Source organism: Bubalus bubalis, chromosome 16 (genome assembly GCF_019923935.1).
Source record: "Bubalus bubalis isolate 160015118507 breed Murrah chromosome 16, NDDB_SH_1, whole genome shotgun sequence".
Lineage (NCBI taxonomy): Eukaryota > Metazoa > Chordata > Mammalia > Artiodactyla > Bovidae > Bubalus > Bubalus bubalis.
This window is the reverse complement of record NC_059172.1, coordinates 818,687-845,432: the sequence shown is the minus strand read 5'-3', so window position 1 is coordinate 845,432 and position 26,746 is coordinate 818,687. Positions and strand designations below refer to the sequence as shown.

The following is a 26,746-nucleotide window of genomic DNA, read 5'->3' as shown; positions in this document are numbered from 1 at the left end:
GATCAGCTCCTGATACAAAGCCTCAGCACTGGATGTGGGATGACCTTCCTTGGTGGCTAACATCTCACACACTGTCATAGCCGTTTGCAGGAGGAGTTAGCACGTTCTGTGTGCCTCCTCTGGGTGTTGTTCAGCTCACAAGTCAAACAGTTGCATCATCTCCATGCTTTGATGCATAGTAGGAGTGCTTCATTCGTAACTTTCCATTTTTCTGAAGTTTTAAAATCTTTTAATAGTTCATTACACAGTATTTAAAGAAACACTTGGGCCTTTTAACTTTGTTGATCTACAGACAGAATTAAGAGTAATTTCAAGGGAAGAAATGTGCTTAAGTTATGGCTAGGTAAGATACCTATTCCAAACAAAGTTGTTCCTACTATAATCAAGCAAATTTTATGCACAACTAGTTTTGGATATGACCTTTATTGAGCTTATCCACCAGAGTGGAAATAATGTCTGTACAAAACCAAATGTTTGTTACTATAACTTCTGCATCACAATTAAAATCCAAACAGTTTTTTTAAAACAGTCAACTCAATCAAAACCACTACTTCAGAATCAATAGCTTCTTTGAAGCCACAGCAGCACTTAAATATGGTTAAGATTCCAATGCAGAAATTTGGTTGGTTGGAAGGCTAATTAAACTTCCAACTTGCTCAAATAGAATTATAAAAAGACAGAAGTTGTGCTTTTCACAGAGAGACAGTCCTCTGGAGTCACCAGCACTGGGCCGCTGTTAGAGTGTTTAGAGTCCTGCGATAACGAGGAACCCAGGCATCCTGTGGACAGTCTTCCGTTGTCCTTTCTTCCCAATCAGAGATTTGTGGATGTGCGGAATGACGCCACCACCAATTGTAGCCTTGAGGAGAGAGTCCAGTTCTTCATCTCCACGAACAGCAAGTTGCAAGTGACGAGGGGTAAGGCGCTTCACCTTCAAGTCTTTCGCTGCATTTCCAAGGACCTCTGCAGGAGGGACTCCAGGACGGCTGCGCGGTGCACAGCAGCCGTCGCGCCCACACGTCCACGGCTGGCCGTCCTAGATTTCAGGTGTCGATGGAGACAGCCCCCCGGGAACACCCTGAATTCTGCTGCAGCTCAAACAAGCAAGGCAGAGAAAGGACCAGACACCGAGCGAGAACCGCCGCCTGCTCCTTCCTCACCCTGCGATTCTAACTGCCCATACTTCCCATTTTTTTCATGCAGAATATTGAACAGACATGTACTCAAGAACCGATCAACAGTTAGTAAAAGGAATAATTTTTACTGTTTTGACTCTTAAGTGAAACTGGCTTCTCCCCTTTCTACCTTGAGTAGTATGTGGTGGTGAAGAAGAGAGATGACTAACAGCTCGTTGCCACAGCCGCGATTCCTTAGGCAGTGATGCCGACCACTCCTGTTTTTATCTGTGCAAAGGTCAGCGTGGTGAAAAAGGCATTTCGTGTCTTATTATTATAAAAATAATTTGGATCCTGTGGGCCCACAGCATCCAAGGAGAATGTTCTTATTTGTAGGAAATACACAGTAAAAAACTTATGAATGACGAAGTATCCTATCAGCGACTTACTCCCTAAAGGTCCAGGGAAAGAAAAATTCTCATATTTGTACAATTTTTCTAAGAATGTTTTAAAAACGACCTGCATACTCTCTCTGCTTTATCCACTTTACATTAAAGTTATATTGAAATTCCATTATCTTTTCACAGCAACATTTGGTATTAAAATTGGAATACCAGGAAAATGAACTTTGTTCATTTCTGTGGCTTCGAGTAATCCTTGGAACATTGCCCAGAGCTTCCCTGGGGGCTCAGGCGGTAAAGAATTTGCCTGGTGTGGGGGAGACATAAAACCCTGGAATTCACTGTGCTCAAGTTTGAGAAAAATAATCATATGTTATATATTTTTTGTAAGCTATTAATTATGGCCAGACTGGTTACATTTATCTCTTTTAATATTCAAGAAAAACTTGAAAGGTGGGTAATATTATTATCGCCTTTTCACAGAATGTGAATTTGAGCCTTTACTTGTTTAACCTTCCCAGATTTACGTAAACCGAGAGTGAAGAAATTAGACTGTGATTCCAATTAAGCTCTTAGCTGAAAAAACTAGATGTTTATAAAAATGAAAGTAAAGTCGTTCAGTCGTGTCCGACTCTTTGCGACCCCATGGACTGTAGCCTATCAGGCTCCTCCATCCATGGGATTTTCCAGGCAAGAATGCTGGAGTGGATTGCCATTTAGTGGACTAATTTAAAAGATAAATGTAAAGTTTATGAATTTTAGATGGTAGAGATGTTAATAGCATCAGGAGAAAATTTTTTAAAAAAGAAAACATTGTAGGGACTCATCTTTTTCTTCAGGTCTCCTTCCTTTGTGACAGGAGTCTCCAGGCTGTCTAGATGCGGGGCACTGTGTGAATCCCACTCTGGGCTTTCATCGTCCACTGGAGAGCATGTTGCTGGAAACAAAAGTCCTTTTCATGACACGTAGGGAAGCCCTGTGCAAGCGCTTGCTCGAGAGCAGATGGTAACATTAAGAGGGCTTCCCAGGCGGTGCCAGTGGTAAAGCACCCTCCTGCCAATGCAGGAGACATGAGACTCGGGTTCGATCTCTGGGTCGGGACGATCCCCTGGAGGAGGGCATGGCAACCTGCTCCGGTGTTCCTGCCTGGAGAGTCCCGTGGACAGAGGAGCCCTGTGGGCTACAGTCCATAGGGCCGCACAGAGTCAGACACGACTGAGCGACTTAGTGTGCACACACACGTGTAGCATTAAAAATATAATTTAGATGTCATTAAAAACAATCATATGCCTTCAACTCAGATTCTTTGAATTTTATTTACTCTGAGCCTTCATTTCCAAGTTCACTTTAAAACTAAAAATGTCACAATTGATATTTTTAGAAAACATTGATATTTTTAGAAAATATCAATAAAAATGGATATTTTTAGAAAAATCTTTAGCTGGAACTTTGATTCCAATTATTAAAATGAATGTATATTCTGTATAAAATTATGTATGTAAAACATAAAAGGACAAAAATATATATTTAGCCTTATTAGATTAGCCATGGGGTATAAGCAAATAATTTTAAGGCTTGACCTGAATACTGTAACTAAAACAATCTATGGAAGAATCAGCTGAGATGAATTTGTGAATTTTCCTGAGGCCAAGAAAGATGCTTTTTCTTAGATCTCTGTCTCCTCCTAGTACTCCCTGGAAAAGACCTTGATGCTGGGAAAGATTGAAGGCAAAAGGAGAAGGGGGCAGCAGAGGATGAGATGGTTGGATGGCATTACTTACTCAATGGAAATGAATTTGAGCAAACTCTGGGAGACACTGAAGGACGGGGAGGACTGGCATGCTGCAGTCCGTGGGGTCACAAAACGTCGGACATGACTTAGTGACTGAACTACAACAACTCCTCCCAGGAATTTAAGTCACTTTATCTTCTTTGCGGCTAATTGTTCTACAGCCAAACCCATCAAAATTAAGAAATAACAGTCTTTTGGTTTCAAAAATGAACGATATAGACTATTCAGCCTACTAAATGGCACCTGGCAATTACCGAGTGAACTGTTTTCTGTAATTAGCTTTTATTGGCAGTGTGTGCCTTGCCAGTCTCCTTGGCGATTTTACAGGCCTCAGGCGCGGTTATCAATTAGCTCTTTTCCACCACTGCCTCTTTGAGCATCGGCATTTGCATAAACAGGAGCATCTCAGCCTCTAGGTTGTAGACACAGTGGAAACCACCCCATGCGTGATCTAACTAAGTAGCAAAATGTGGCACAGGTCGCCACGTAAAATCACGTAAGCCATTACCACTTCCTGTTTCCCGAGAGTTCTGGGCAGGGGTCTGCTTACATGGAGGTCTCTGTGACTTTAGAAATCTCCATTCTCCTTGATGCCTGGATTTGGCCGTGCACTGAGAATATCCGTGGTAAGTGCCTGGTCTTGGAGAACGCTCTTGGAGGGTTACTCAGAATGATTCTCCATCTTTCCGCGCAGCCTCTCTCCTCTCCCTGCAGATATCCAATACTACCATTTGCTAGAAGAGAAGTAATGTCAGGCCAACTGGTCTTGAATCTGTATACTGAGGACACGTTTTAACTTTCTAAACGTCTGAGATGTTTCTTTCTTCTGTGTTATGGTCTTCCCTCTATCTGAATTCTCATTTGCAGCGATTCCTCAGAAACGTTCCTGGATCTGTTTCAGGTTGTCCTTTCGTGCCCGCTGCCAATTACTAGTACTTGGTTGTATTGTCAGATACTTGATTGTATCTTTACTGGCCTCCTGCTTCCAGACCCCTCATAGCTCCCCCTGAGGATGATACTGCTCTTTTTTTTTTAAAAAAAATTCTATCTGACCTTCACCCACATTCATCAGTAGTTTTGCTAGCCAACAAGATAAAGCTGAATCAGTGTTTGTTCTGTCTGTAGATTGATTTGAATACCTTTCCTGTTTTCCTGGAGTATTCTGGATGAGACAGCCATAGCCGCAGACATAACATAACTGCGTACAACCCTGCCTGGCTTTTCCAGGTGAAGCTTATATATTCTCACAGAACAAAAGTAGCCCAACGGCCAAACGAGTACCTCCTGACGTGTATGCCCAGTGGTACAAGTGAGCTCAGCTGTTACACAACCGTGCAAAGTCATTATTTACAGAACATGGGGCGAGAGGGCCTGGCGCCAGCTTGTTAATTCCCTGACAGATATGTAAATAAGCACTGTCATATAGAAAAGTGAAAAGTGAAGGTGAAGTCGCTGAGTCGTGTCCGACTCTTTGCGACCCCATGGACTGTAGCCTATCAGGCGCCTCCGTCCATGGGATTTTCCAGGCAAGAGTGCTGGAGTGGGTTGCCGTTTCCTTCTCCAAAGGGGATAGTAAATACGGTCAACCCCTTTGATGCATGACTATCTTACTCAGAGTCAGGTTAAACTTTCCTGTGAGAAGTATGAGATATTAAAATATTGGTGGCAGATGGTCATTTTTAAAAGTTTATTTTTTTTACACAATTTAAAAAGGTTATATTACATTTACAGCCATTACAAATTAGTGGTTCTATCCCCATGTTGTAGCCTGTCTTACCCCCGACAGTTGTCCCTCTCACCCCCCTACCCTGTGTGGCCCTCCTCCTGCCCTCGTAACCACCAGTTCTCTGTATCTGTCAGGCTGCCTCCTTTTTGTTATGTTCACTAGTTTGTTGTATTTTTCAGGTTCCACATAGAAGCGATATATGATATTTGTCTTTCTACGTCTGACTTACTTTACTTGGCACAATACCCTCCAGGTCCATCCATGTTGCTGGAAGTGGCAACGTTTCATTCTTTTTTATGGCTGAGCAGTATGCCTTTGAGTATATATGACACCTTCTTTACCCATTCATCTGTTTGTGTGCATACTCAGTTGTGTCCAACTCTTTGAGACCCCGTGGACTAGAGTCTGTGGTTCTCTTCTGTCCATGGGATTCTCCAGGCAAGAATACTGGACTGGGTTGCCATTTCCTCTTCAAGGGGATCTTCCCAACCTAGGGGTCAAACCCGCACCTCCTGTATCTCCTACATTGCATGAGGGTCTTTACTGCTGAGCCACCAGGGAAGCCCAGTTCGTGATGCGGAGGTTGCTCTCATACCTTGGCAATTGTAAATAATGCTGCTATCAATGCTGAGGTACCTGTATATTTTTGAATTAGTGTTTTTTTTTGTGTGTATATATATATATATCAGATTGTTATTTTTAAGACACTTGCTTGACTAGCTCTTCCAACAACACTTACAGGGAGATAATTTAATGAGTTCTTGTTGTGGAAAAATTATCTGATTCTTAGCATTTTTATAGTTACCACATAAGGAGAGTTTACTAAGTGTATCTGTCAAGAGTATCGAGTTGAGGTCAATCATGATTATGATTTGTGACTTACAGCATAAGTAATTAATTTTTAGATGATATACAAATTCTAATTATAATGCATTATCAAGGTTGGCATCAGTGACAAGCTATCTAAATTGCATTAGGAAGAAAATCTTGCTTCCTTATAATTTTTCTGATCATATACTCATCCACTGCATACTCATTCACCACGTGTTTTCCAAATGCAGCCTTTAAGTACAGCTTTAGACTCCGAACCCCTTACCAATTACTCATCACTTTACATTCTTTGGCTTCCCTGGTGCCTCAGTGGTGAAGAATCTGGTAGGCCTGGGTTTGATTCCTGGGTTGGGAGGATCCCATGGAGAAGGGATGGCTACCCACCCCAGTATTCTTGCCTGGAGCAGAATTCTCCTCCTGGACAGAGGAGCCTTGTGGGCTGCAGTGCATGGGGTCACAGAGAGTCAGACATAACTGAGCAACTCACTTCTCACTTTCTTACATTCTTCAGGTAGGAGATACTATTAGTTATCACTCCTATGATTGCTGCTTTGCTATTTGACTTTTTTCTTCCTCCTTTAAAGACATTCTGATGAAGGACTGGAGGCATTGGTCAGACTTCAGTGACTGAGTTACTTATTTGTGGAATGAGAGAGTACTACCTTTGCTTATTTTCTGGGGTTTGTTAGGTTCTCAGGAGAGAATTGATACAGTAACTAAGGAGACCTATGAGAGTCTAGGAAATTTGTCTTAAATGTCACTCCAACCCAGTGCAGCTTAACTTTCCAGTTGCTTTTCCAAGGTAGAATCCTTCCCACAAGCACACTTTCGTTTAGCCATTTCAGCCCACATCTTGGTCTGAAGCTTCAAGCACAATCAGCCTGGTTGTCAGAACCTAGCATTCTAGCTGACTGTGGGTCTTCCTTCTGGAGGCATTCGCTGGCTCGTAAATATACTGTGTTGCAGTTTGCCAGTTTATTTTAAGCTAACAGTTGAGTGTCTGCAGCATTCAGGCCCTGTCTAGCCAGCAGCAAGAACTCTGTCTTTCTATACATGGGATTGCCAGCCACACTTTCACTCTCCTGCCCTTCCATTTTCTTCTTTGTTTTTAATTTCTTACTGGAGTATGGGAAATGAAAGTGTTAGTCACTCAGTCGTGTCCCACTCTTTGCAACCCCATGGACTGTAGCCCGCCAGGCTCCTCTGTCCATGGGATTCTCCAGGCAAGGACACTGGAGTGGGCAGCCATGCCTTTCTGCATTTGTTGGAGTGTAGCTGCTTCACAATGCTGTGTTAGCTCCTGCCGTGCAGCAGAATGCACCAGCCATACACACATGTGTACCCCCTCCCTTTGGACTCCTTCCCACTCGGGTCGCCACAGGGCACTGAGGAAGGCCCCAGGTCTCTACAGTAGGCTCACACTGGTTGTCTGTTTTATGCCCAGTATCGGCACTTCTTCTTTAAGCAAGGGGAGGGCTTCAGCTTCTGCTCCTGTAGCAGTCCTGCATGCAGACAGCACTATCAGCAGGGCTCCAGTTAAGGTGTGCATATGTATTCTGCTTCACTGTGAATACAATGAAGAAATGAAACCCCTGTTCAAAGCATTGGTTTATTCTGGCTTGGATGATGGGTTTATTACAGCTGCTTATTTGTTGTCTAGTGGCTCAGTTGTGTCTGACTCTTTGCCACCCCATGGACTGTAGCCCGCCAGGCTCCTCTGTCCATTGGATTTCTCAGGCAAGAGTACTGGAGTGGGTTGCTATTTCCTATTAATGTCAAAATAAGAAGATAAGATGAAGGCCCTGTTACTCTAGCTTTTGTAAAACAGGAGGTTGTATCAGATGAGCTTGAGAGCCATGTTTTGGGTTGTGATTCTAATGCCTTAATAAATATAGGATAGATACTGGCTGTCTAAGAATAGTCTATTTCCTTGAAAAAAATCTTTAAAAAATGTTTCTCTTGTTGGTGTCAATAGATATATGTTTGTATTGTGATTTGCTTCCTTTTCACAATTGTTTTTACATTTGTATATTTATAGGTATAGCTATAATTTTCCATGTTGTATAGAAGTTGATTGCATAAATACATTATAATTTTTAAAATTTATTTACTTATTTTAATTGGAGGCTAATTACTTTACAATATTGTGGTGGTTTTTGCTATACATTGACATGAATCTGTCACGGGTGTACATGTGTTCCCCATCCTGAACCCCGCTCCCACCCCCCTCCCCATCCCATCCCTCTGGGTCATCCCAGTGCACAAGCCCTGAGCACCCTGTCTCATGCATCAGATCTGGACTGGAGGTCTGTTTCACATATGGTAATATACATGTTTCAGTGCTATTCTGTCAAATCATCCCACCCTCGCCCTCTCCCACAGAGTCCAAAAGACTGTTCTATACATCTGTGTCTCTTTTGCTGTCTCACATATAGGGGCATCATTATCATCTTTCTAAATTCCATATATATGTATTAGTATACTGTATTGGTGTTTTTCTTTCTGACTTGCTTCATTCTGTATAATAGGCTCCAGTTTCATCCACCTCATTAGAATGGATTCAAATGCATTCTTTTTAATGGCTGAGTAATATTCCATTGTGTATAACTACATTATAATTTATTTCTTCATTCTGCTGTTATTCATTTGGCCTGGAGCATTTTGTTCATTCATTTTTTTTTACATTTCATTTAGCTTTGAACATTTGTTCATTTACATTATGATTGCTAATATACTTGCAACATATTGCTTTTATCTTTTTTGGTTTGTTTTGTCTTCTCTGGGTTATTTAAAATTTGTTTACTTCTGTCTACTCTATTTCTTTCTTCAGTTTGGAAGCTTTGCAATCTTGTCTGTTATGCCCTCCCAGCTACTTATCATACATCTTTAAATACTAAAGCTAGTAAGTCTTTGCTGTCCTTCTGAACAGTAGAAGGACTTCTGAAACGCAACTCTGGTTATCCCTGGAAAACCTCTGGTTAACGACTGTCTAGCTCAGTAGTCAGAACGCAGTACACTTTTGCTTCATTTCCAAAGGAAAAGTGACTCAACTAGGAATAGTGATTATTATTGATTTACTGAAGTTCTCAGTGCAGAGAAGAAGAAAGGGTTTTACATGAAAACTTTCATGAAGCTTCCAGACATGGGTTTTCCCTATTCAGACGATTTCCTCTTGTGAACATGACTGTATTTGGTTCCAATTGCTGTAAATATGAATCTTGCCTTATCCTTTTCCCTTTTTAAACTTATTACTTGGAATGCATCACTCCTTGTCTAATGCATTGCAATTTATCACAATCCTTCTGTCCCCTTATGTGTAACCCTAACTGTATCATTCTCTTTGGAATCTAATTCCTTTAAGAAGAGACAGAGAGCTAAAAGATAATGATGTTCTTATGCACTGATTTTTTTTTCCCCTGTGAAATAACTGAAATTTACATATTTGAGGACATAATTATGCAGATATTTGGGAGAATTGTGTTAATATGAAAACCCTTTACATGCTGTTCTCGAAGTTATTACCTTTACCATAGAAAGAAACATTGTTTAATTAATCACAAAGTATAGTTCAATATTCTTTGGGCTTTCCCTTAAGATAAATACACAGCTGACATTTTCTTATATGATTCTTTCTGCAGTGAAAGTAAGCTGTTCCATGGACTGGGTGATGGTCTCTGTTAGCCCGTGTGTGTACAGAAATCGGTATATATTTGCTGATGAATTATATCTGGGATCAGGCTGCCCTGTGACTCGGATACAAACATATGTGTATGATTTTATATACCCTGTCTATGAATGTGTGATCAGGATAAAGGTAAGAATAATGCTTGTCTGTTAAAAAATAACTTCTAGATATTTTTTCTTTCAGAATTTTCTGCCTGGTGCTAAAATTATTGTCCTTTTTTTTTTTAATAACAAATTTTGCTTCCAGTTATAGTAAGATAGTGGAGAAGGAAACGGCAACGCACTCCGGTGTTCTTGCCTGGAGAATCCCAGGGACGGTGGAGCCTGGTGGGCTGCAGTGCATGGGGTCGCTAAGAGTTGGACACGACTGAGTGACTTCACTTTCACGAATTGGAGAAGGAGATGGCAGCCCACTCCGGTGCTCTTGCCTGGAGAATCCCAGGGACGACGGAGCCTGGTGGGCTGCCATCTGTGGGGTTGCACAGAGTCGGACACGACTGAAGCGACTTAGCAGCATAGTAAGGTAGAGGACTATGTAATTCCTCAGTTACTGAATATTGACCCTCTCCAGCCGCAAGACCTTATAGCACAGATTTCCAGACTGGTCAGTGAACTGATTTTAAGTTGTCTTTGGGCCACTGTTGTATTTCACTAAAGCTTAAGAGACGGTCTAAATTCCATTCACTGTTCCTAACGTGGGAGGCCACTGGTTCTGGGAAGATCTTTTGTATTCAACAATAGATAGCCATGCTCTGTGAGGATGTGTGTGTATATGGGGACTAGAATAAAATGTGGAATAAAATCTCTGAAGTATTTTGCAAGGCACAAATCTTAAAACTGTGCTGTTATCCTGGGGTGTTATCTTTTCTTTGATTCCCAGATGTAAACAGCCTACAGTTTATACTACAGAAGTATTTTGGGCCAGTGCCTAATTACAACGGTCACCTATGAAATAGATGTTGTCTTTGTTTTACACATGAGGGAGCTAGAGCTTCGGGAGGTGTTTTAACAATTTGCCCAGGGATGCAGAGCCAGTCGGTGGTTAGTTGATAATGCCAAACAAAGAAGAGTCCCTTTCAAAGCTTATGCTTGAAGCCACTCTGTTATTTGATTTCCAAATCATCTTTCTCAAAAGAACAAGTGAAAACCTTTTCGTTAGTGAATGATAAAGATTTCTGAGTAACAGTTTGCGTGCTCCTACGCACTATTAAGATTTTTTTTCCACGTACGTTAAATCTACTCTCACAGGTAACACTTCTCTCTGGCCCCAGTGGGTTGTCAGATTTTGAACGGGCCTGAAAGTCAGTAGCCGTTGCTGCGATCTTGAATGTTTTTCTGCGTCCTATTCACATGTGTCTATGCCTCCTGTGTTACTAGGGATGTCTTCTGCTTAAGCTTTGTGCTCCTCTAGGTTGTTTCAGAGGAGGCGCTCCTTTTTCAAACAGAGCTGTACTTTCACCCTAGGAATATACGTTATGGCCCTCAGAAAATCCCTCTGGAGTGTTCTGCCTCTAGGTGATCCTCTGAAGGTCAGTTTCGCCTTTACTTACGAGACGCTTCTGCAGAAGCACAGGTTATAGAGACTATGACATGACTCACCTGTAAGCATGAGTCCAAACACCAAACTAGCACTTAAAATATTTTGAGTATGTTTAAAATTTTTTCTAATGTAATATTAATTTTAGAATAAAAACTTCATACAATCTTGTGTACCTAGATTATTCTACAGTAACTGACCTGCAAAGCAAATCGTTAGTCACCTTAGTAAACAGAAGAATCAAGTATATTATCTTTCAATGTGTTCTCCTTCTTTTTCCTAAAAGAGAGAGTCTACCAATATAATAACAAAGATCACTCTGATTTCAGGGAGAGTTCTTATATCAGTTACAAGGATTGAAATGTTCCATCTGTCATTCACTTGCACTTTAAAATTTTATTTTTATTTTTTTTATCTGAGTTGATTTACAATGTTGTGTTACTTTCTTCTGTATCACAAAGAGAATCAGTTATCTATATACATACATGCTCTGTGTTTTTAGATTCTTTTCCCATGCAGATCATCACAGTACTGAGTATGGTTTCCTGTGTGCCAACTGCTTACTGAATGTACATTTTGGATGAGATATCCTTGTGAAAATAGATTTTGCCAAAGTATTTGTCATTTGGATTTCTTTTAAAGTGCTGTTATCTTATTGCCAATAAAATGTTGTGTGTAGTTGTTTACATGATGGGAATCTATCTTTGGCATAAGTGTGTGTGTGTGTGTGTGTGTGTGTGTGTGTGTGCATGTATTTTGTCTGCATCTTCTGCATTGGCAGGCCGATTCTTTACCACTGAGCCACCTGGGAAGCCACACACACACACATACACCCCTATATACACACATAAATACACACACACACACACACACACCTATATACACACATAAATATACACACACACAATGAAGAGGAAATCCTTTAGCAAGGCTTAAGTGTGTCAGGCAATGTTACAAGCATGTTGCAACAACTAATTTAATCCTAATAGCCCCAAGACATATATTACTATTCCAGTTTTACAGCTAAGAACATAAGAATTCAATAATTTGCTTGAACCGTGCAACTGGCCTTAAAATGAGTGATCTGTTACCAATCTTACAGAAAAAGGTTTGAGCTCTTCAACCACTAGATATGTTGGTCGCTGTGGGCTTGTCACTTGTGTTAAAGTGCATTCCTTTCTTGTCTAATGATTGAGTTTTTATCATGAAAGGATGTTGAATTTTGTCAAATCTAACCACTTCTGTCTAGTATAATATTGGATATTATATGGATATAAGATAGAAGTTTTCCTTCCACCTGGAAACTGATTCAGACCCCTAATGTTTTCAGATAGAAACCATAAAAGTTATAAGCATACTCACCAGTTCATTCAGTCCTTTTGTTAATCTTTGTGAAGCCATCTGGTTTCTCATTAGAATACCAGGACATATCAGAATTTTAGGAATTCTATATAATTTCTAGGACATCTGTATTAGTAACATTTTCCATACAGTATAACCTGAGATTTATCACTCATTTGACAATACTTCCCATGTAATTCCATATACTAAATGAACCTAATCAGGGGCCTTCTGAAGCACCCCAAAGTTAGCTATAAGTCAAAAGTGCTTCATTAGAATTTGATTTAAGAAGATTTGTCAATAAATATCAAAAGGGTTTAGAACACTCAGTCAGATAGTGTCAAAGGTCATTGTGAATCTTATTTTATTTGGAAATGACCTATCTATTCAATAAACTTTCAACACTTGGTTTAGCATAGCCCTAGAAATTCAAGTTACCCAAATGTGGAGAGACTATTTTAGACAGACATTCCTAAAGCATAACAGACATTCTCAAAGCAAAATTATTCTTAATAGAGTTTATCTAAAATCTCCTCTCTCATTTACATTTTCTTTCCTTAGAAGTTTCTTCACTCAAATTATTTTCCTTGCTGAAAAATTTGTAACAGATATGTTATATTAAAGCTATGCATAATGCTTAATGTTAATGACTCTTAGACATGTCTATATTAGTTAGATCAACAAGCAAACATGAACACTAAGTATTTAATACTGAGTATGTCCCAGTCCACATGAACCTGAAATTCATTTAGGTTAATTTCTTTTGGCAGGTTGATTCTTTGCCACTGAGCCACCTGGGAAGCCTTTCATTGTCTTAAAATTATACTAAAGAATGTCACTTCTAGAAAGGCACAGTTTCCAAGCAATGACTTAAAAACTTCAAAGACCTTAGACGGTTAACTGATTGTCTTCCTCAATTAGAGTTACAGAGGTGTTAAGATAACACAGAGGTACTGTCCCCAGAAGAGCATAATTTCGGTAAGTATGTGCACACCTCAGCATGGGTGGGTATAGGGGAAAAACCAACAATGCAAGTGTTGCTATTGAGCAACTGGATTAAGACAAATAAGCCTTGAGAAATACATCTATTTCCAAATGGATGGTCCCTTGTAAATGAACAACTAGACTGTTGGCTTTACTCACATAAAGATTTATTTTTTCATTTTGGAAATTAGCAAGTTGAAGTTTGAGCATGTTTATTTATTATGATATTTCAGCACCAAAATGTAGCCAGCCTCCTTGAAAACACTTCCTCTTGTAGATAGGGGTAGTTGTACCCAGGGGAAGAAACCTCTATGAATCTTCTTTGGGAAGCAGTTTCCCGTAGTCCTTCTGTCTAAGGAAGTGAAGAAGTTTCTCATTTCATCCTTTATTTTGTGTGCACATGAAGAGCTTAGCTGCTAAGACCTCTGTGTGCATTCTGTCTCTAATCCTGATAACTGTTGTCTGAGGTGGGCTTTAGGATCTGAAATTCACAGGTGAGATAACCGAGCGCCTAGTGTTCATGTAACTTCCGGTCTGAGCTCTTTCTACAGCTCTGAATTTAAACAAGTGCGTTGAAAGGAACCGCTTTTGGGAGGTTTGCTTCCTCATAACTCTTCCTGTCCCTCCTTCGTGGCACTTTTGCTCCTTCTTTTTTCTTCAGTATTCTATCCGCAGTGGCCTGGTTAATATGAGGCAGGGAGGCCACAGCTTTCGCTGCCATCGCTTTGCATTTCTTTATGATTCCCGTTTGGTCTTCTCTGTGTTCAGTCCCTTCCTTCAGTCCCAGGCAGTTCCTTCAGAACCCCTGCTCCAGCCTCCATTGGCAGCTGTCAACTTGAAAAATATTCACAGCCTAAAAGTTGAGAGTTATGTTCTATTTGATGGGAATTTTTAGGACTTCAAGCCTGGGAGGCAGCGTCTCAAGAAACGCTGAGAGAATTGCTCCTCCAAGGAGGCAGGCGGGGAGGGGAAGCCAGGTTACACAGAAGTTTTGCAGCAGAGGCAGGTAGTCTGCACGCCAGAAGACGGTTGTTAATTAAAGGAGAGCCAGATGTCTCAAGTCAAGGCATTTAGTGCTTTTCCACATGTGAGAAAATGCAAGAGTCTGGGCTCACTACAAGCATCCCTTCGGTGTGCCCCTCACCTGTCTGGGGCCGCCATCCTGTGTTTCCCCGTCCTGAATGCCCTCGGGCCTCCCCGCTCACCGTCAGCGGGGGCTGCAGCCTCCGTGACACCCTTGGTTTGCTGCCGTGGCTGCTTCTCACAGCCCTGGCCGCAGAGCTCCTGTACAGTGTGCTTTCCCGGTGCAGGCCCCTGCTCGCATTATATTCCGTGTCCCAGGGTCGCAAGCCCCCTCCCAGGCTGTCCCCTCGGTCATGGCATCAGGCCCTCTTGCTCTTACCTGTGACCAGCTCCCCACTTGGCTCCGATTTCTAGAACTAGGACCTCGCCTAGGTGGCTGTGAGCTTTCTCTTTCTCGCAGACCTTCCTGCCCTGACCTGGGGATCAGTCCTGCACCGTCCCCTTGGGTCCTGGGACCTCCCTAGGGACCGTGTTTGGGATCCTCCCTTCCTCCCTCTCTCTTTGTTCTAATCTTCCCATCACCGATATCAGGACATTTATTCATTTAGGGTGACAATTTGCCTTCTAAACAGGGACACTTCTGAAAGGGAAAGAAGGTGAAAGCAAAGACCCACAGGGAGAACAGGCATGCCCGTGACCTCACTAGGCCCAGAGCCTGAGTTCTGCACATAGTTCGACCGGTTCCTGTGTGATGCTGGGAAAGCTGCTGACCGGTTCCCATGTGATGCTGGAAAATCTGGCTGACTGGTTCCCGTGTGATGTTGGGAAAGCTGGCTGACTGGTTCCTGTGTGATGCTGGGAAAGCTGGCTGACATTTCTACGCCAGTTTTTGGATGTTTAGTCATTCAGTCATGTCTGACTCTTTTTGCGACCCCATGGACTGTAGCCCGCTAGGCTCCTCCGTCCATGGGATTCTCCAGGTGAGTACACTGGGGTGGGCTGCCATTTCCTCCTCCAGGGGATATTCTGCCCGACCCAGGGGTCGAACCCACACCTCAAGCTCCCTTCTGTGCCATACTTCTCGTTGGGTTAATGGTGACCTAGAAGACCCAGGCACTGTGAGAAGGAAAGGCGTGAATCCATGTGAAGCACTGAGAGCAGCGTATGCTACCTAGCATTCGTTAACTGCATTTCAGCTACAATTGGCATCATTTTGACATCTATGTTTGTGAACTAAGTAACCGTTCTAAGCCTTGTGAACTACTTAACCGTTCTAAGCCTTGTGAACTACTTAACCGTTCTAAGCCTGCATGATTGAATGTGATGAGCACGACCACCCGCCCCACTGCAGACACTCCTGCTCTGTGGCCTCCTGAGGGGCCTCTGAAGAGCTCTGGTGCTTTCCGTCTCACACAGAAAGAACTCAGTGAGCGCAAAGTCACAGATCAGAAGTGGTTTATTAGAATAGGGTGCGTATGAGGCTTAAAGCAGGTGAGTGACAGGGGGCTGCACCCTGAGAACTGTAATGGGCTACAATTTTATCATCAAAGGACAAATGGAGAGGGGAAAAGAGCCTCTTTCTTCCTCATTCTCAAGTCAATGTCACACTTCCATCATCGGCTCCCCCTCCAGGCTGAGCCGGGGCGTTTTCTTGTCCCTACACGGTCAGGCTAGGACGGTCATGGCACCGTGGAGAAATTATCTCAGGTCTCGGTACAATGAGCCTCTGTCACTTTGAAACGCCACCTTTCCATAAATTATTGTTTTTATGTGTGCAGAGAGCTTGTCCTCGGGACCCTTAACTTACCGAGCTCACTGGGCAGGATGTGGGCTCATGCCGCCACTGTTTCATTGTTTGGGGGCAGGTCTTAGGCTTCTGTTTCAGGGTTTTGTTGCCAAGCAAACCTGCTTGGTTCTGTGGTTAAGCAAACCTACTTTCTTGAGTAATCGTTACCTTACGGGTCTCCCTTATATTTTCTATTTGCAGTCCCCTCTTGGGGCTGAGTATTGAATCACCTACCCCCATCAACACTACTCTTGTAATCTGATTTTGTCTCTTGTTCAGTTGCTAAGTCATGTCCCACTCTGAGACCCCAGGGGCTGCAGTGCGCCGGGCTTCCCTGTCCTTCACTATCTCCCAGAGTTTGCTCAGACTCATGCCTGCTGAGTCGGTGGCGTCTCTTCTTACTATGCAAATAGCTGCGCTGCCTCCAGTCCTCAAGCCTTCCCGTCCATCTCCCCACGTTTCTGCCAGTGTTTCTGGTCCTACTAATGTATTAAGCAACATGTCAAAGCTGGAAGACAGTTACTCCTGACACCAGTGTCCTAATCAACACTTGCCCTTCAGGAAAGCATGGTGAAACCCGAGGGGCCACAGACCCAGATGTGGTTTGCATGCTCTGCAGGCCACCAGCAAAGTATCGGCACTGAGTCCTCTAAAGGTGGTGTAAGGCAAAGTCTTGCATCAAGCCTGAGCTAAAAGAGGCTACTGTTTTCTGGGAAGGGCACCATAAGCGACCTTTATTGAGTGTCTCCTGCTTGTAATGAGATGGGCTTAAGAGAAAATAATTCAACCAAGGTCTGACGCCTCCAAGGTAAATACTGTAGATCCCCTCTCCTTGGTGTCCATGTGTTTGTTCTCTGCGTCTGTGTCTCTATTACTGTTTTGCAAAGAGATAGCTAATAAGAACCTGCTTATAGCCCAGGGAACTCAGTGCTCAGTGGTGAAGGAAATCCAAAAAGAGGTGGGGTATATGTATACAAATAGCTTATTCTCTGTGCTGTACAGTAGAAACTAACACATCATTGCAAACCAACTATGCTCCAATAAAAGTTAATTTTAAAAATAGGTTCCCTCTGCACAGAAAGTCCACTTTTGTTATTGTCTGTCAAAGTTGCCAGCCAGTGGGATGCTCAGAATGTCTTCAGGGGTTTTTGTTCGGTTGCTAAACATTTAACTATGAGGATGCCTTCTGCTTAGAATTTGACTGTTACTCTGATGCCATAGTGAAAAAGTGCTAGACATAATCCTGTAGTTATTTCTTTGGAAAAATGTACGCACGGGCACCCATGCACGCAGACGCACAGGCCTTGTGTGTGTTTGTGATCAGTCGTGTCCAACTCTTGGCAGCCCCATAGAATACAACCCGCCAGGCTCCTCTGTCCATGGGAGATTTTGAGCAAGAATACTGGAGTGGGTTGTCATTTCCTACTCTAGGGGATCTTCCTGACCCAGGGATCAAGCCCACGTCTCCTGAATCTCTTGCATTGGCAGGTAGATTCTTTACCACTGCGCCATATGGGAAGCCACACTACATGCATTTTAGCAAGTCAAATATTCTATCTAAAGTATATACCTATTTCCCAATGGATTTTTTTTAGCCTGAACTTTGCAATGTTAATATGAAATTAAAATTGTGTCCATTTTACAGCTGTAAAAACTGAGATTCCCACTACCAGGTCATACCACTAGTAAGTGGTCGAATTCGGATTTACACCTGACTTCCCCATGGTAGTTAAACTCTGTCCATTGTGCTTTATTCCATGTATTGCTATATAAATCCGTGACTTAAAACATATTGAACATTAGATATCTCGAGTAGAATGTGAACTCAAGAGCTGCATAAGTTTGAGAAAGTTGTGCAAGCTGTCTATGCTTCGGTTTCCTCATCTTTAAAATAGAGAGAATAGTATTACACCACGAAGTTGTTGGCGGGATTAAGTGCGTTAATACATTCACAGAAACTAGACAGTGCTCGGCACGTAGCTGTGAATATTCAGTAAAAGACACGTATTGTTATCCTAGAATGTGAGTAGTGTTATCCTCCTCCCACGAGAGAGCCGCGCTCAGTGAGACCATTTAGTACGTGGATGTCCAGGACTGGAGAGGGCCGCGTAAGACACGCGAGCCCCTACAAGAGAGAAAGGGGCCGTCTGCACGGCTCCAGAGTGAGGCGCTGGGCCCAGGCCTCCTATAACGGTCTGACGATGCCTGCTCCTTCAACATCAAGTGCGATCAAGCAAAACCTCTGCCCCGTTGCTGGAGAGTTGCTTTGATATCTAGACAAAACGGAACCCTTTCGTTGCACTGGAAACAGAAAGCCATTATTAGTTAGCAATAAAAGGGAAGACACAAACGTTTTGCGTTTCTTTTCTCTGCCAGCCATCAAGACCGCAGATGGCCTCGCAGGAAGCGGATCCTACCGAGCTGCCGGCAGCCTGTGCTGGCGAGGCCCCCGGAAGCCTGGGGCAGGCGGCGGCGGCGGACAGCTCCGCCTACCGGCCCGGCGGCAGGTCGCAGAGCCACCCGGAGGTGCTGCAAGCTCTCGGGGTAAGTCAGCCTCCGTGGACACATTTCTGTAGGATGGAAGGCGATAACCATCCACGGGAAACCTTGTTCATGTCTCGATGGGGATTTCTGAGTTACTCATCACTGGATCGGCAATGTGGTTTAAGCAAAGACGGGGGCATGTTTTGCACCTGGGGAGTAGAAACGCAGAGGCATAATCTCACGGCGGGAGACGTCCTGTCCCTGCAGGAGAGTGGGCTTCACCGTGCTGCGCCCCCGAGGCACGCGGGGGCGTCGTTCCACCCAGTCGGCGATCAGCCGCGTCCGCTTCACTCGGCGGTTTTCTGAAGGCAGTCTGTGAGGATGGGTGCAGTGGGGCGGGCGGAGGGCACGGTGAAGTGTTGCCATCGGAATCCGTGGGCATGGCAGGAACAAACGCCTTCCAGAGCAGACTCTCGCCCAGTGACCGTTTCAAGCACTGATATCTCCTTTTTGAGGAAAATTAAAGTGATCTCTTCTCCAAATACCATATGATGTCACTTACGTGTGCAGTCTAACTCACGTCACGAATGAGCCTGTCTACGAAACAGGAGCACATACAGACAGACTTGCGATTGACGGCGGGTGGGGTGGCGAGGGTGAACTGGAGGCGGGCGAGCGCCGCAGGCCGCGGTGTTGTATGCTCGTAGGGCGGGCAAACACGCTCCACGGTGGAGCCCAGGGACTAGATTCAATATCCTGGAGTAAACCGCGATGGCAAAGAAAAAATAAAAGCAAAACGATCTCTCCCCAGCTTGGACCAGCACGTGGTCGTTCATGCTTTCTCTTTTTCCCTCCTTTCGCAGGTGGTCCAGATCCTGAACGGAGCAGTAATTCTGGCTCTGGGTGGCCTCATGCATTCCTTACAAAACTTGTCCTATCCCTCCAATTACTTGCTTTTCTCGGTTGTTTACACAGGTTATTCCACATGGGGGGCTATATTTGTGAGTATTCAAATTCCACTGACTGCATATTTCTTAGCTACCACTACTAGAAATGTACTTTGGCAACTTTTCCCTCAAATTTTAGGAGTGGCTTGGTAAATATGAGATTTTTGAGAATGCCATGAACATGTAGAGAATTCCGTTTATCAAAATTAGACTCGTGGAACTAACAGTAGGTCAAAATACTAATTTAAACATTAGTAGATACGTCCATATAGACATTTAGATGTAGAAAAGCTTTTTAGAACACCTAGTCCAATAAATCAAACACATTATCTGAAGCTTGGGTAAGAATATGAGAATGGTATTAAATATACATGCATATGTAAGTAAATATTATTTATATTTAATGTAAACACAAGCATAAAGATAATTATATTACATTGAATATGTGTATTGTTATATGTAAAACTAGGCATACCCATATAACCTGTAAAAGGCCAGATACAAAACAAAATGAAAGTCTTACACACTTATGCAAAATGTAAACTCATTTAAAATTGTACTTGTATTAAATAATGAGCAAAATCAAGTGTAATTTTGTGTTCTAGAATGTGAATTTGAGAAGTTTTGTACAACTACTGGTAGTTATCTGCTAATTAAGACTTCATATTCCTTTCTCTGCTTCACTTCCTATTTTCAAACAGTTTATTGTTTCAGGAATTTTATCCGTCTTAGCCGGGAAAAAACGCACAAAAACACTGGTAAGTGGCCGTTCGCCCTCTTTCTCTGCGATCACAGGAGCAGAAACAAGTCACCCATTAGCAGTAGGAGAGTAGCGGTTGGTGAGTCCAGCCAAGACCCTGAGTCTTGGGGTGGGGCGTCTAGGTTTCCTGATGTTTCTCCAGGACCTAGGCGGTAGCTGGGTGTGTAAACCCCTTTCAGTGGCTGTTTACCTCGATGACCTGGAGCTGCAGGAGCACAGCGTGTGCTGCCCGTGTGCAGCGATGGCCTCTTCTTCTCTTGCAGCTGGAGAGCAGCTTGGGGATGCACTCTGCCAGTGCCACCGTGGCACTAGTCGGGATTGTCTTTCTCTCAATGAATTTATTTGCTAACGAACCACTACTCAAGGACTGTCAGTCTTCCCGGCCACCTGACTTGTGCATTTACATGGCAGCCTCTTCAAACGTATGTCTTTTAAAATTGTGTGTAATTATGAAGTACTTCAACAAAGTATAGAGGAATCAACTAACATATCAGGCACCACGCTGCCTTGATTTGAATCTTGGTTCTACCACTTAGTAGCTTTGCTTTGAAGGAGCAAATAAGACAACCTCTTTGTGTTTCAATTTTATTGTCACTGAAATGAGGATAGTAATAGATTGAATTATTATATGTATTTTATGTAAAGATTATATAAATTAATATTTGATAAGTAATTAACACAATGCATACTGTATTAGATTATTATTACATACTGCTGCTACTGCTAATAGGCTTCCCAGGTGGTACCTGTGGTAAAGAACCCACCAGTCAATGCAGGACATATGAGATGCAGGTTTGATCCCTGGGTCAGGAAGATCCCCTGGAGGAGGGCAGGGCAACTCACTCCAGTGTTCTCGCCTAGAGAATCACATGAACAGAGGAGCCTGGTGGGCTACAGTTCATAGGGTTGCAGAGATTCAGACAGGACTGAAGTGACTTAGCATGCAGCACGCACTGCTACTGATACTGTTACGTTCCCCAGAGAGATTACAGTTAAAAAGTTTTATTTCACAGTTTTCTTAATGAAACTAACTTGGGAGATTTACAATTTTCTCTGTGGTCCGGGATTTTCAAATAGCGCCTCACTGAAGCTCTGCACGGCTTTACTTTTGAACTTACTTGTGTGTGGTATTGTAAAAGGGAACATTTTTAATAGCCTTTCCAAAGCGTCGTTTCAGCTTGTGTTTACGTGTTCTCCCTCTTCTACAGTCAACTGAGAAATTAATATTTTCCTCCAAATTGTTTATTTTCCCATGATTTGTGAACTGTTTTTTACTGACTTAATCTTCCTGTTTGCTGATACTACTCATAAAAGTCTGACTCCTAACTTTGTCCATTATATTTTTAATAATCTAAGTTTGTATTTATATGGGTGTGATTTTGTGTGTGTGTGTGTGTGTGTGTATTTTGGAAGTATTTCTCTCCAGAGGGAGTAGCATTTGTTTCTTCTACCAAAGGTGCCTCGTTGATGGTAGAAGGATCACTAGTCCAATAATTTTGTATTTCACTTTTCAGCTTACTATTTTGGTCTGTAGGCATACTGTAAATGCCTAAATCTCTAGGGAGTACAACTAAAGAACTGATGAAAGGTCCCTTTGCCCCTTTTCCTAAGCTGCCTGTACGTCTCCTGGGTTTACTGCTATCCCAGCTGGCAGATGGTAATGGTGATGTCAGCGCTTTCCCTCTATAGCTGTTTCACACGGGTTGATACAGAAGTACCTGTGTCTCTTTCCAGGAAAAAGGTTTACATGCTTTTAGATGGGCCTTGTGTCTCATGTAGAGTGTTGGTGTGTGGCTGTGTATTAAATCTAATTTGTGACTCACTTTGCCCTGTTTTATGGAGGGTAGGTGTTATAGTTTGGTTTCCTGCTGGCCTTTCTTTTTCCTCTGAGCGTTTCTACTGGACTTAATCTGCGGCATCGTACCCCCTAGGGCCTCGTGTCACTGATGCTGATCCTTACCTTGCTGGAGTTGTGCATAGCCTGCTCTGTTGTAGCCCTGTGGCTCAAAGCAAACTGCTGTCACGTAAGAAAGGTGGGTTTGTTTAAATGACCTACAATTCACATGATCTGCACCTTTCCTCTAGGGTTTAAGATTGTCCCTGACTTTTGGAACTGGAGAGAAACTTTCATACGATAATGATTTGTGGGGTTCCTGGAGTTATAGCTCATACAAATGTTAGACTTGGCATGAAGGTTGGAAAAGAATTCTAACCTAAAAATACAAGAGGCAGTGTATTTCATCTTTAAGAGCATATATTTAAAAATATTAATTTTTACTTTTTATATAATGTTTAAAGATGACATTCATTTTATAGTTATTGCAAAATGTTGGCTATATTCCCTGAGCTGTGTAATTCACCCTTGAGCCTGTATTATACCCAATAGTTGGTATTTCCCACTCCCTCACCTCTATATAACCTGCCCTCCCCTCCCTCCCACTCCCTCACCTCTATATAACCTGTCCTTCCCTCCCCACTGATAACCACTAGTTTGTTCTCTACATCTGTGAGTCTGCTTCTTTTTTTTCTTATTTTCATTTCTTTGTTGTATTTTCTAGATTCCACATATGTGATATCATGCAGTATTTATCCATCTCTGTCTAACTTATCTCACTTAGCATAATGTCTTCCAAATCCATCCATTTTGCTGCAAAATGGCAAAATTTTGTTCCTTTTTATGGTTGACTAGTATTCCAGTGAATATATCTATCAGTTCAGTTCAGTTCAGTCACTCAGTCGTGTCCGACTCTTTGTGACCCCATGAATCACAGCATGCCAGGCCTCCCTGTCCATCACCAACTCCCAGAGTTCACTCAGACTCACCTCCATCGAGTCAGTGATGCCATCCAGCCATCTCATCCTCTGTCGTCCCCTCCTCCTCCTGCCCCCAATCCCTCCCAGCATCAGAGTCTTTTCCAATGAGTCAACTCTTCGCATGAGGTGGCCAAAGTACTGGAGTTTCCGCTTTAGCATCATTCCTTCCAAACAAATCCCAGGGCTGATCTCCTTCAGAATGGACTGGTTGGATCTCCTTGCAGTCCAAGGGACTCTCAAGAGTCTTCTCCAACACCACAGTTCAAAAGCATCAATTCTTTGGCACTCAGCCTTCTTCACAGTCCAACTCTCGCATCCATACATGACCACAGGAAAAACCATAGCCTTGACTAGACGGACCTTTGTTGGCAAAGTAATGTCTCTGCTTTTGAATATGCTATCTAGGTTGGTCATAACTTTCCTTCCAAGGAGTAAGCGTCTTTTAATTTCATGGCTGCAGTCACCATCTGCAGTGATTTTGGAGCCCAAAAAAATAAAGTCTGACACTGTTTCCACTGTTTCCCCATCTATTTCCCACGAAGTGATGGGACCGGATGCCAAGATCTTCGATTTCTGAATGTTGAGCTTTAAGCCAACTATCTATGGATGTGAATATATCCCTATGAATACAGCTCTGTGTTCTTTCTCCATTCATCTGTTGATGGACTCTTATGTTGCTTCCATATCTTGGCAATTGTAAATGATGCTACTATGAACATTAGAGTGCATATATCTCTTTGAATTAGCATTTGGGGTTTTTGGGGCTATATACGCAGGAGTAGAACTGCCGAGTCATGGTGGGTCTGTTTTTATTTCTTTGAGAAACCTCCATGCTGTTTTCCACGGTGGCTGCACCAATTCACCTTCCCATCAGCAGTGTAGGGTGTAGGAGGCTTCCCCTTTCTCCACATCCTCATCCACATTTGTTACTTGCAGACTTTGTGGTAATAGTCATCCTGACAGGCGTGAGGTGACGTCTCGTTGTGGTTATGATTTGCATGTCCCTGATGATTAGTGATGTTGAGTATCTTTTCATGTACCTGCTGGTCATTTGTATTTCCTGTTTGGAAAAATGTCTACACAGTTCTTCTGCCCATTTCTTAATTGTTTTTTCTTTTGATGTTAAGTTGTATGAGCTATTTATATATGTTGAATATTAATTCCTTATTGGTCATATCATTTGTAAATAGGAGCATACATTTTTCACATGGATAGAATTAAATTATTATTTTTTATACTTGTCACTTTCTAGTTAATTTCCAGGAAAAACCACAAATTCTTTCTGGATTTTAGCTATCTTAATTATAAACTGAACATGTTCTTGTCCACATTTTTTCTTTACACTTTTGATTTTGTGTTGGCGTACAGCCAGCTAACAATGTTGTGGCAGTTTCAGGTGAGCAGCAAAAGGACTCAGCCGTACATGTCCTGTTTTTGTTCATTTCTAATGCTTGCTGGAAGGACTATGTATATAATATTTGATCACAGTGATGATCAGTGAATGAGTATTGTTGGCATTGATCTTGATGATAATAGGAAGGAAGGAGAGGGCCCTGTTGATCCTGTTCCTGGAGTTTGATGTTGTTTTGTTTTCCAGGCAATTTCCTCCCTTTCCAATCCTGGGGAGTCAAGAATGCCTCCGAAAGAAAGCAAGGAAATTCAGTCTTGAATCTCCAGTGAGTCAGTGCTGCATCCAGGAGCTCAAGAGAACACGAGCCTGTGAGCCACGTCTCCACCATCGTGGTGCCCATCATGAGAAGCTTCAACATGCGGCTCAATCCTTTCTGTCCTGACTATAAACTCCCTCATAAGTCCTGGCAATGGAAGGACAAATGTGCTTCTCTATGCATCCTTTCTTTTGTAACTGCTATGATCACCATGCTAAAACTGTTCCCAGAAATCAGTTCTCTTTCTTCTTACCTGCCTGCTTCATTGTCTTCTAAGGTTTAAAAAAGGCAGGGAGAATCCTCCCTATTTCATGTATTCTTTCTAAACTCCTACTTCCAACCCCAGTGAGAAGGAAAAATGAGTGAGACGTTTCCCATTATGGAAAATGCTTCTTGACTTCAGTTGACACCAACATTGCAAAAACTGTCCAAAAAATCATCAAAATAACATTGAGATAAATTTTTACTATATTTGAGGTAGGAGGTCAAGTCTTGAAGTCTTTTTTGTCAGTGAGGTGCTGAAATTCACGCATGTCCGGATCCAAAAATGATGCCTTAGATGGGGGTCTTTGAGAGCAAAATCAATATTTGTCCTTCAAAGGACAGTGAGAATCTGTAATGCAGAGAAGAAAGAATTAAAGCTTTAGAATCTTACAGACCTGAGTGCAAATTCTGATACTGTCTGTGTGAACTTAATCTCTCTGATCTATTTTTTTCTCATCTCTAAAATAGGTATTACAGTACCAACTGTCTTATTCATTGTTATGCAGATTAAGTAAAAATAAAGCAGATGTGAAAATAGAATCACAGCTATTTGATAATGCTGCTGCTGCTGCTGCTGGTCTTTTTGTGCTGGTAAGGCTGAGGTGAGACGGTGGTCAGATAGCTGTGCCTTAAAGATGGCAGAAACCCTCACACTTCCATCGTGGCTGCTCCCATTCCCTCCAGTGACATCCACGACCACCTTCTCAGGTAGCAATTTGGTGTTCTTTTTGATATCTCTGGCTCCTGATTTGTATATCTACTACTGACGGACTTATATTTCTGCTTTATGAATTAATTTCCCTCTCTTGAGAGGTAACTGAGCCATCCACAGGGTCCATAAATGCACACCTGTAAGGTTCTCTTAGCTCCTTGTTTGCCACATGTGCAAAGATTTTTCTGTAGTCTTCTCTACTAACAATTCTCGCCTCTGCAGATAATACATGTATGTAAAATCTACATAATTTATGAAGAAATGCATACACGCACATTAAATATAATTTGTCTCTTTTTCAGTCCATTGAACAGTTATTCGGAAGGTGCCTTGCCGGGGTCCAGCCCCAGCTGATCCAGGGTATTCGAAGGAGAGACGGCATAGGCGAGGGTCAGGAAACAACTGCTTAATTACACGTTAATTAAGGATACAAAGAGTAATAGAATGAGGATAGCTCAGTAGGAAAATTCAGTGGAGAAAAGAGGCTGAGTAGCTTGGTTTACGCGGGAGACCAATAAAACTTCAAGACAAGAAGTTTGCACCACTTACGTAGGCCGCAGGCGTCCTTCCGTTCTCCCGAAGGAGAGGAGACACTGAGGCCTCCCCAGTCGGATCTTAGAAGCCCAGGCATAATTAGCAAGCATGGTGGGTTCTGCGCTCCAGATGGAGACTCAGCTAGAATTTGGGAGAGAGAGTGACATGGGGAGACCAAGTTTCAGTGAACAAGGCCCGCACTTTATTTTCCAAAGTAGTTTTTATACCTTAAGTTATGCATAGAGGATAATGGGGGAAGGGGTGGAGTCATGCAAGGACAGCAGTTCCTGGTTCTAATCTAAGCCAGGCTTTCAAACTTATCATATGCAAAAGTTCAGGTGATT

General features: G+C 42.6%; 1 protein-coding gene and 1 long non-coding RNA gene across 6 annotated transcripts; one reads left to right on the top strand and one right to left on the bottom strand.

Annotated features, from left to right (window-relative positions):
* Positions 1-411: 411 nt before the first annotated feature.
* LOC102394082 lies at positions 412-4,594 on the bottom strand. Its single transcript, XR_006545199.2, has 2 exons — positions 3,859-4,594; positions 412-1,036 (listed from the first exon to the last, which is right to left on the bottom strand). It is a non-coding gene; the product is annotated as an uncharacterized LOC102394082 (long non-coding RNA).
* On the top strand, positions 3,027-25,694 carry MS4A3 (membrane spanning 4-domains A3). 5 transcript variants are annotated; one of them, XM_044929049.2, is made up of 8 exons: positions 3,027-3,934; positions 9,504-9,679; positions 18,597-18,764; positions 19,568-19,705; positions 20,353-20,409; positions 20,675-20,833; positions 22,343-22,444; positions 24,823-25,694. In XM_044929049.2, the coding sequence occupies exons 1-8, from the start codon at positions 3,859-3,861 to the stop codon at positions 24,892-24,894; spliced, it is 948 nt and encodes a 315-aa protein (XP_044784984.2). In that variant the 5' UTR covers positions 3,027-3,858; the 3' UTR covers positions 24,895-25,694. The 5 variants fall into 5 exon arrangements, with proteins under 5 accessions (XP_044784984.2, XP_044784986.2, XP_044784985.2 ...); XM_044929052.2 differs by lacking the exon at positions 3,027-3,934 and adding an exon at positions 13,198-13,405 and having other exon boundaries at positions 9,561-9,679; XM_044929051.2 differs by lacking the exon at positions 9,504-9,679 and having other exon boundaries at positions 3,311-3,934.
* Positions 25,695-26,746: the final 1,052 nt, after the last annotated feature.

Coding starts and splice junctions, on each gene's coding strand:
- MS4A3 (XM_044929049.2), top strand. CDS start 3,859: ATGGAGGTCTCTGTGACTTTAGAAATCTCCATTCTCCTTGATGCCTGG. Junction 20,410..20,674: donor AAAAACGCACAAAAACACTG/GTAAGTGGCCGT, acceptor CTTCTCTTGCAG/CTGGAGAGCAGCTTGGGGAT. Junction 20,834..22,342: donor ACATGGCAGCCTCTTCAAAC/GTATGTCTTTTA, acceptor CGTACCCCCTAG/GGCCTCGTGTCACTGATGCT.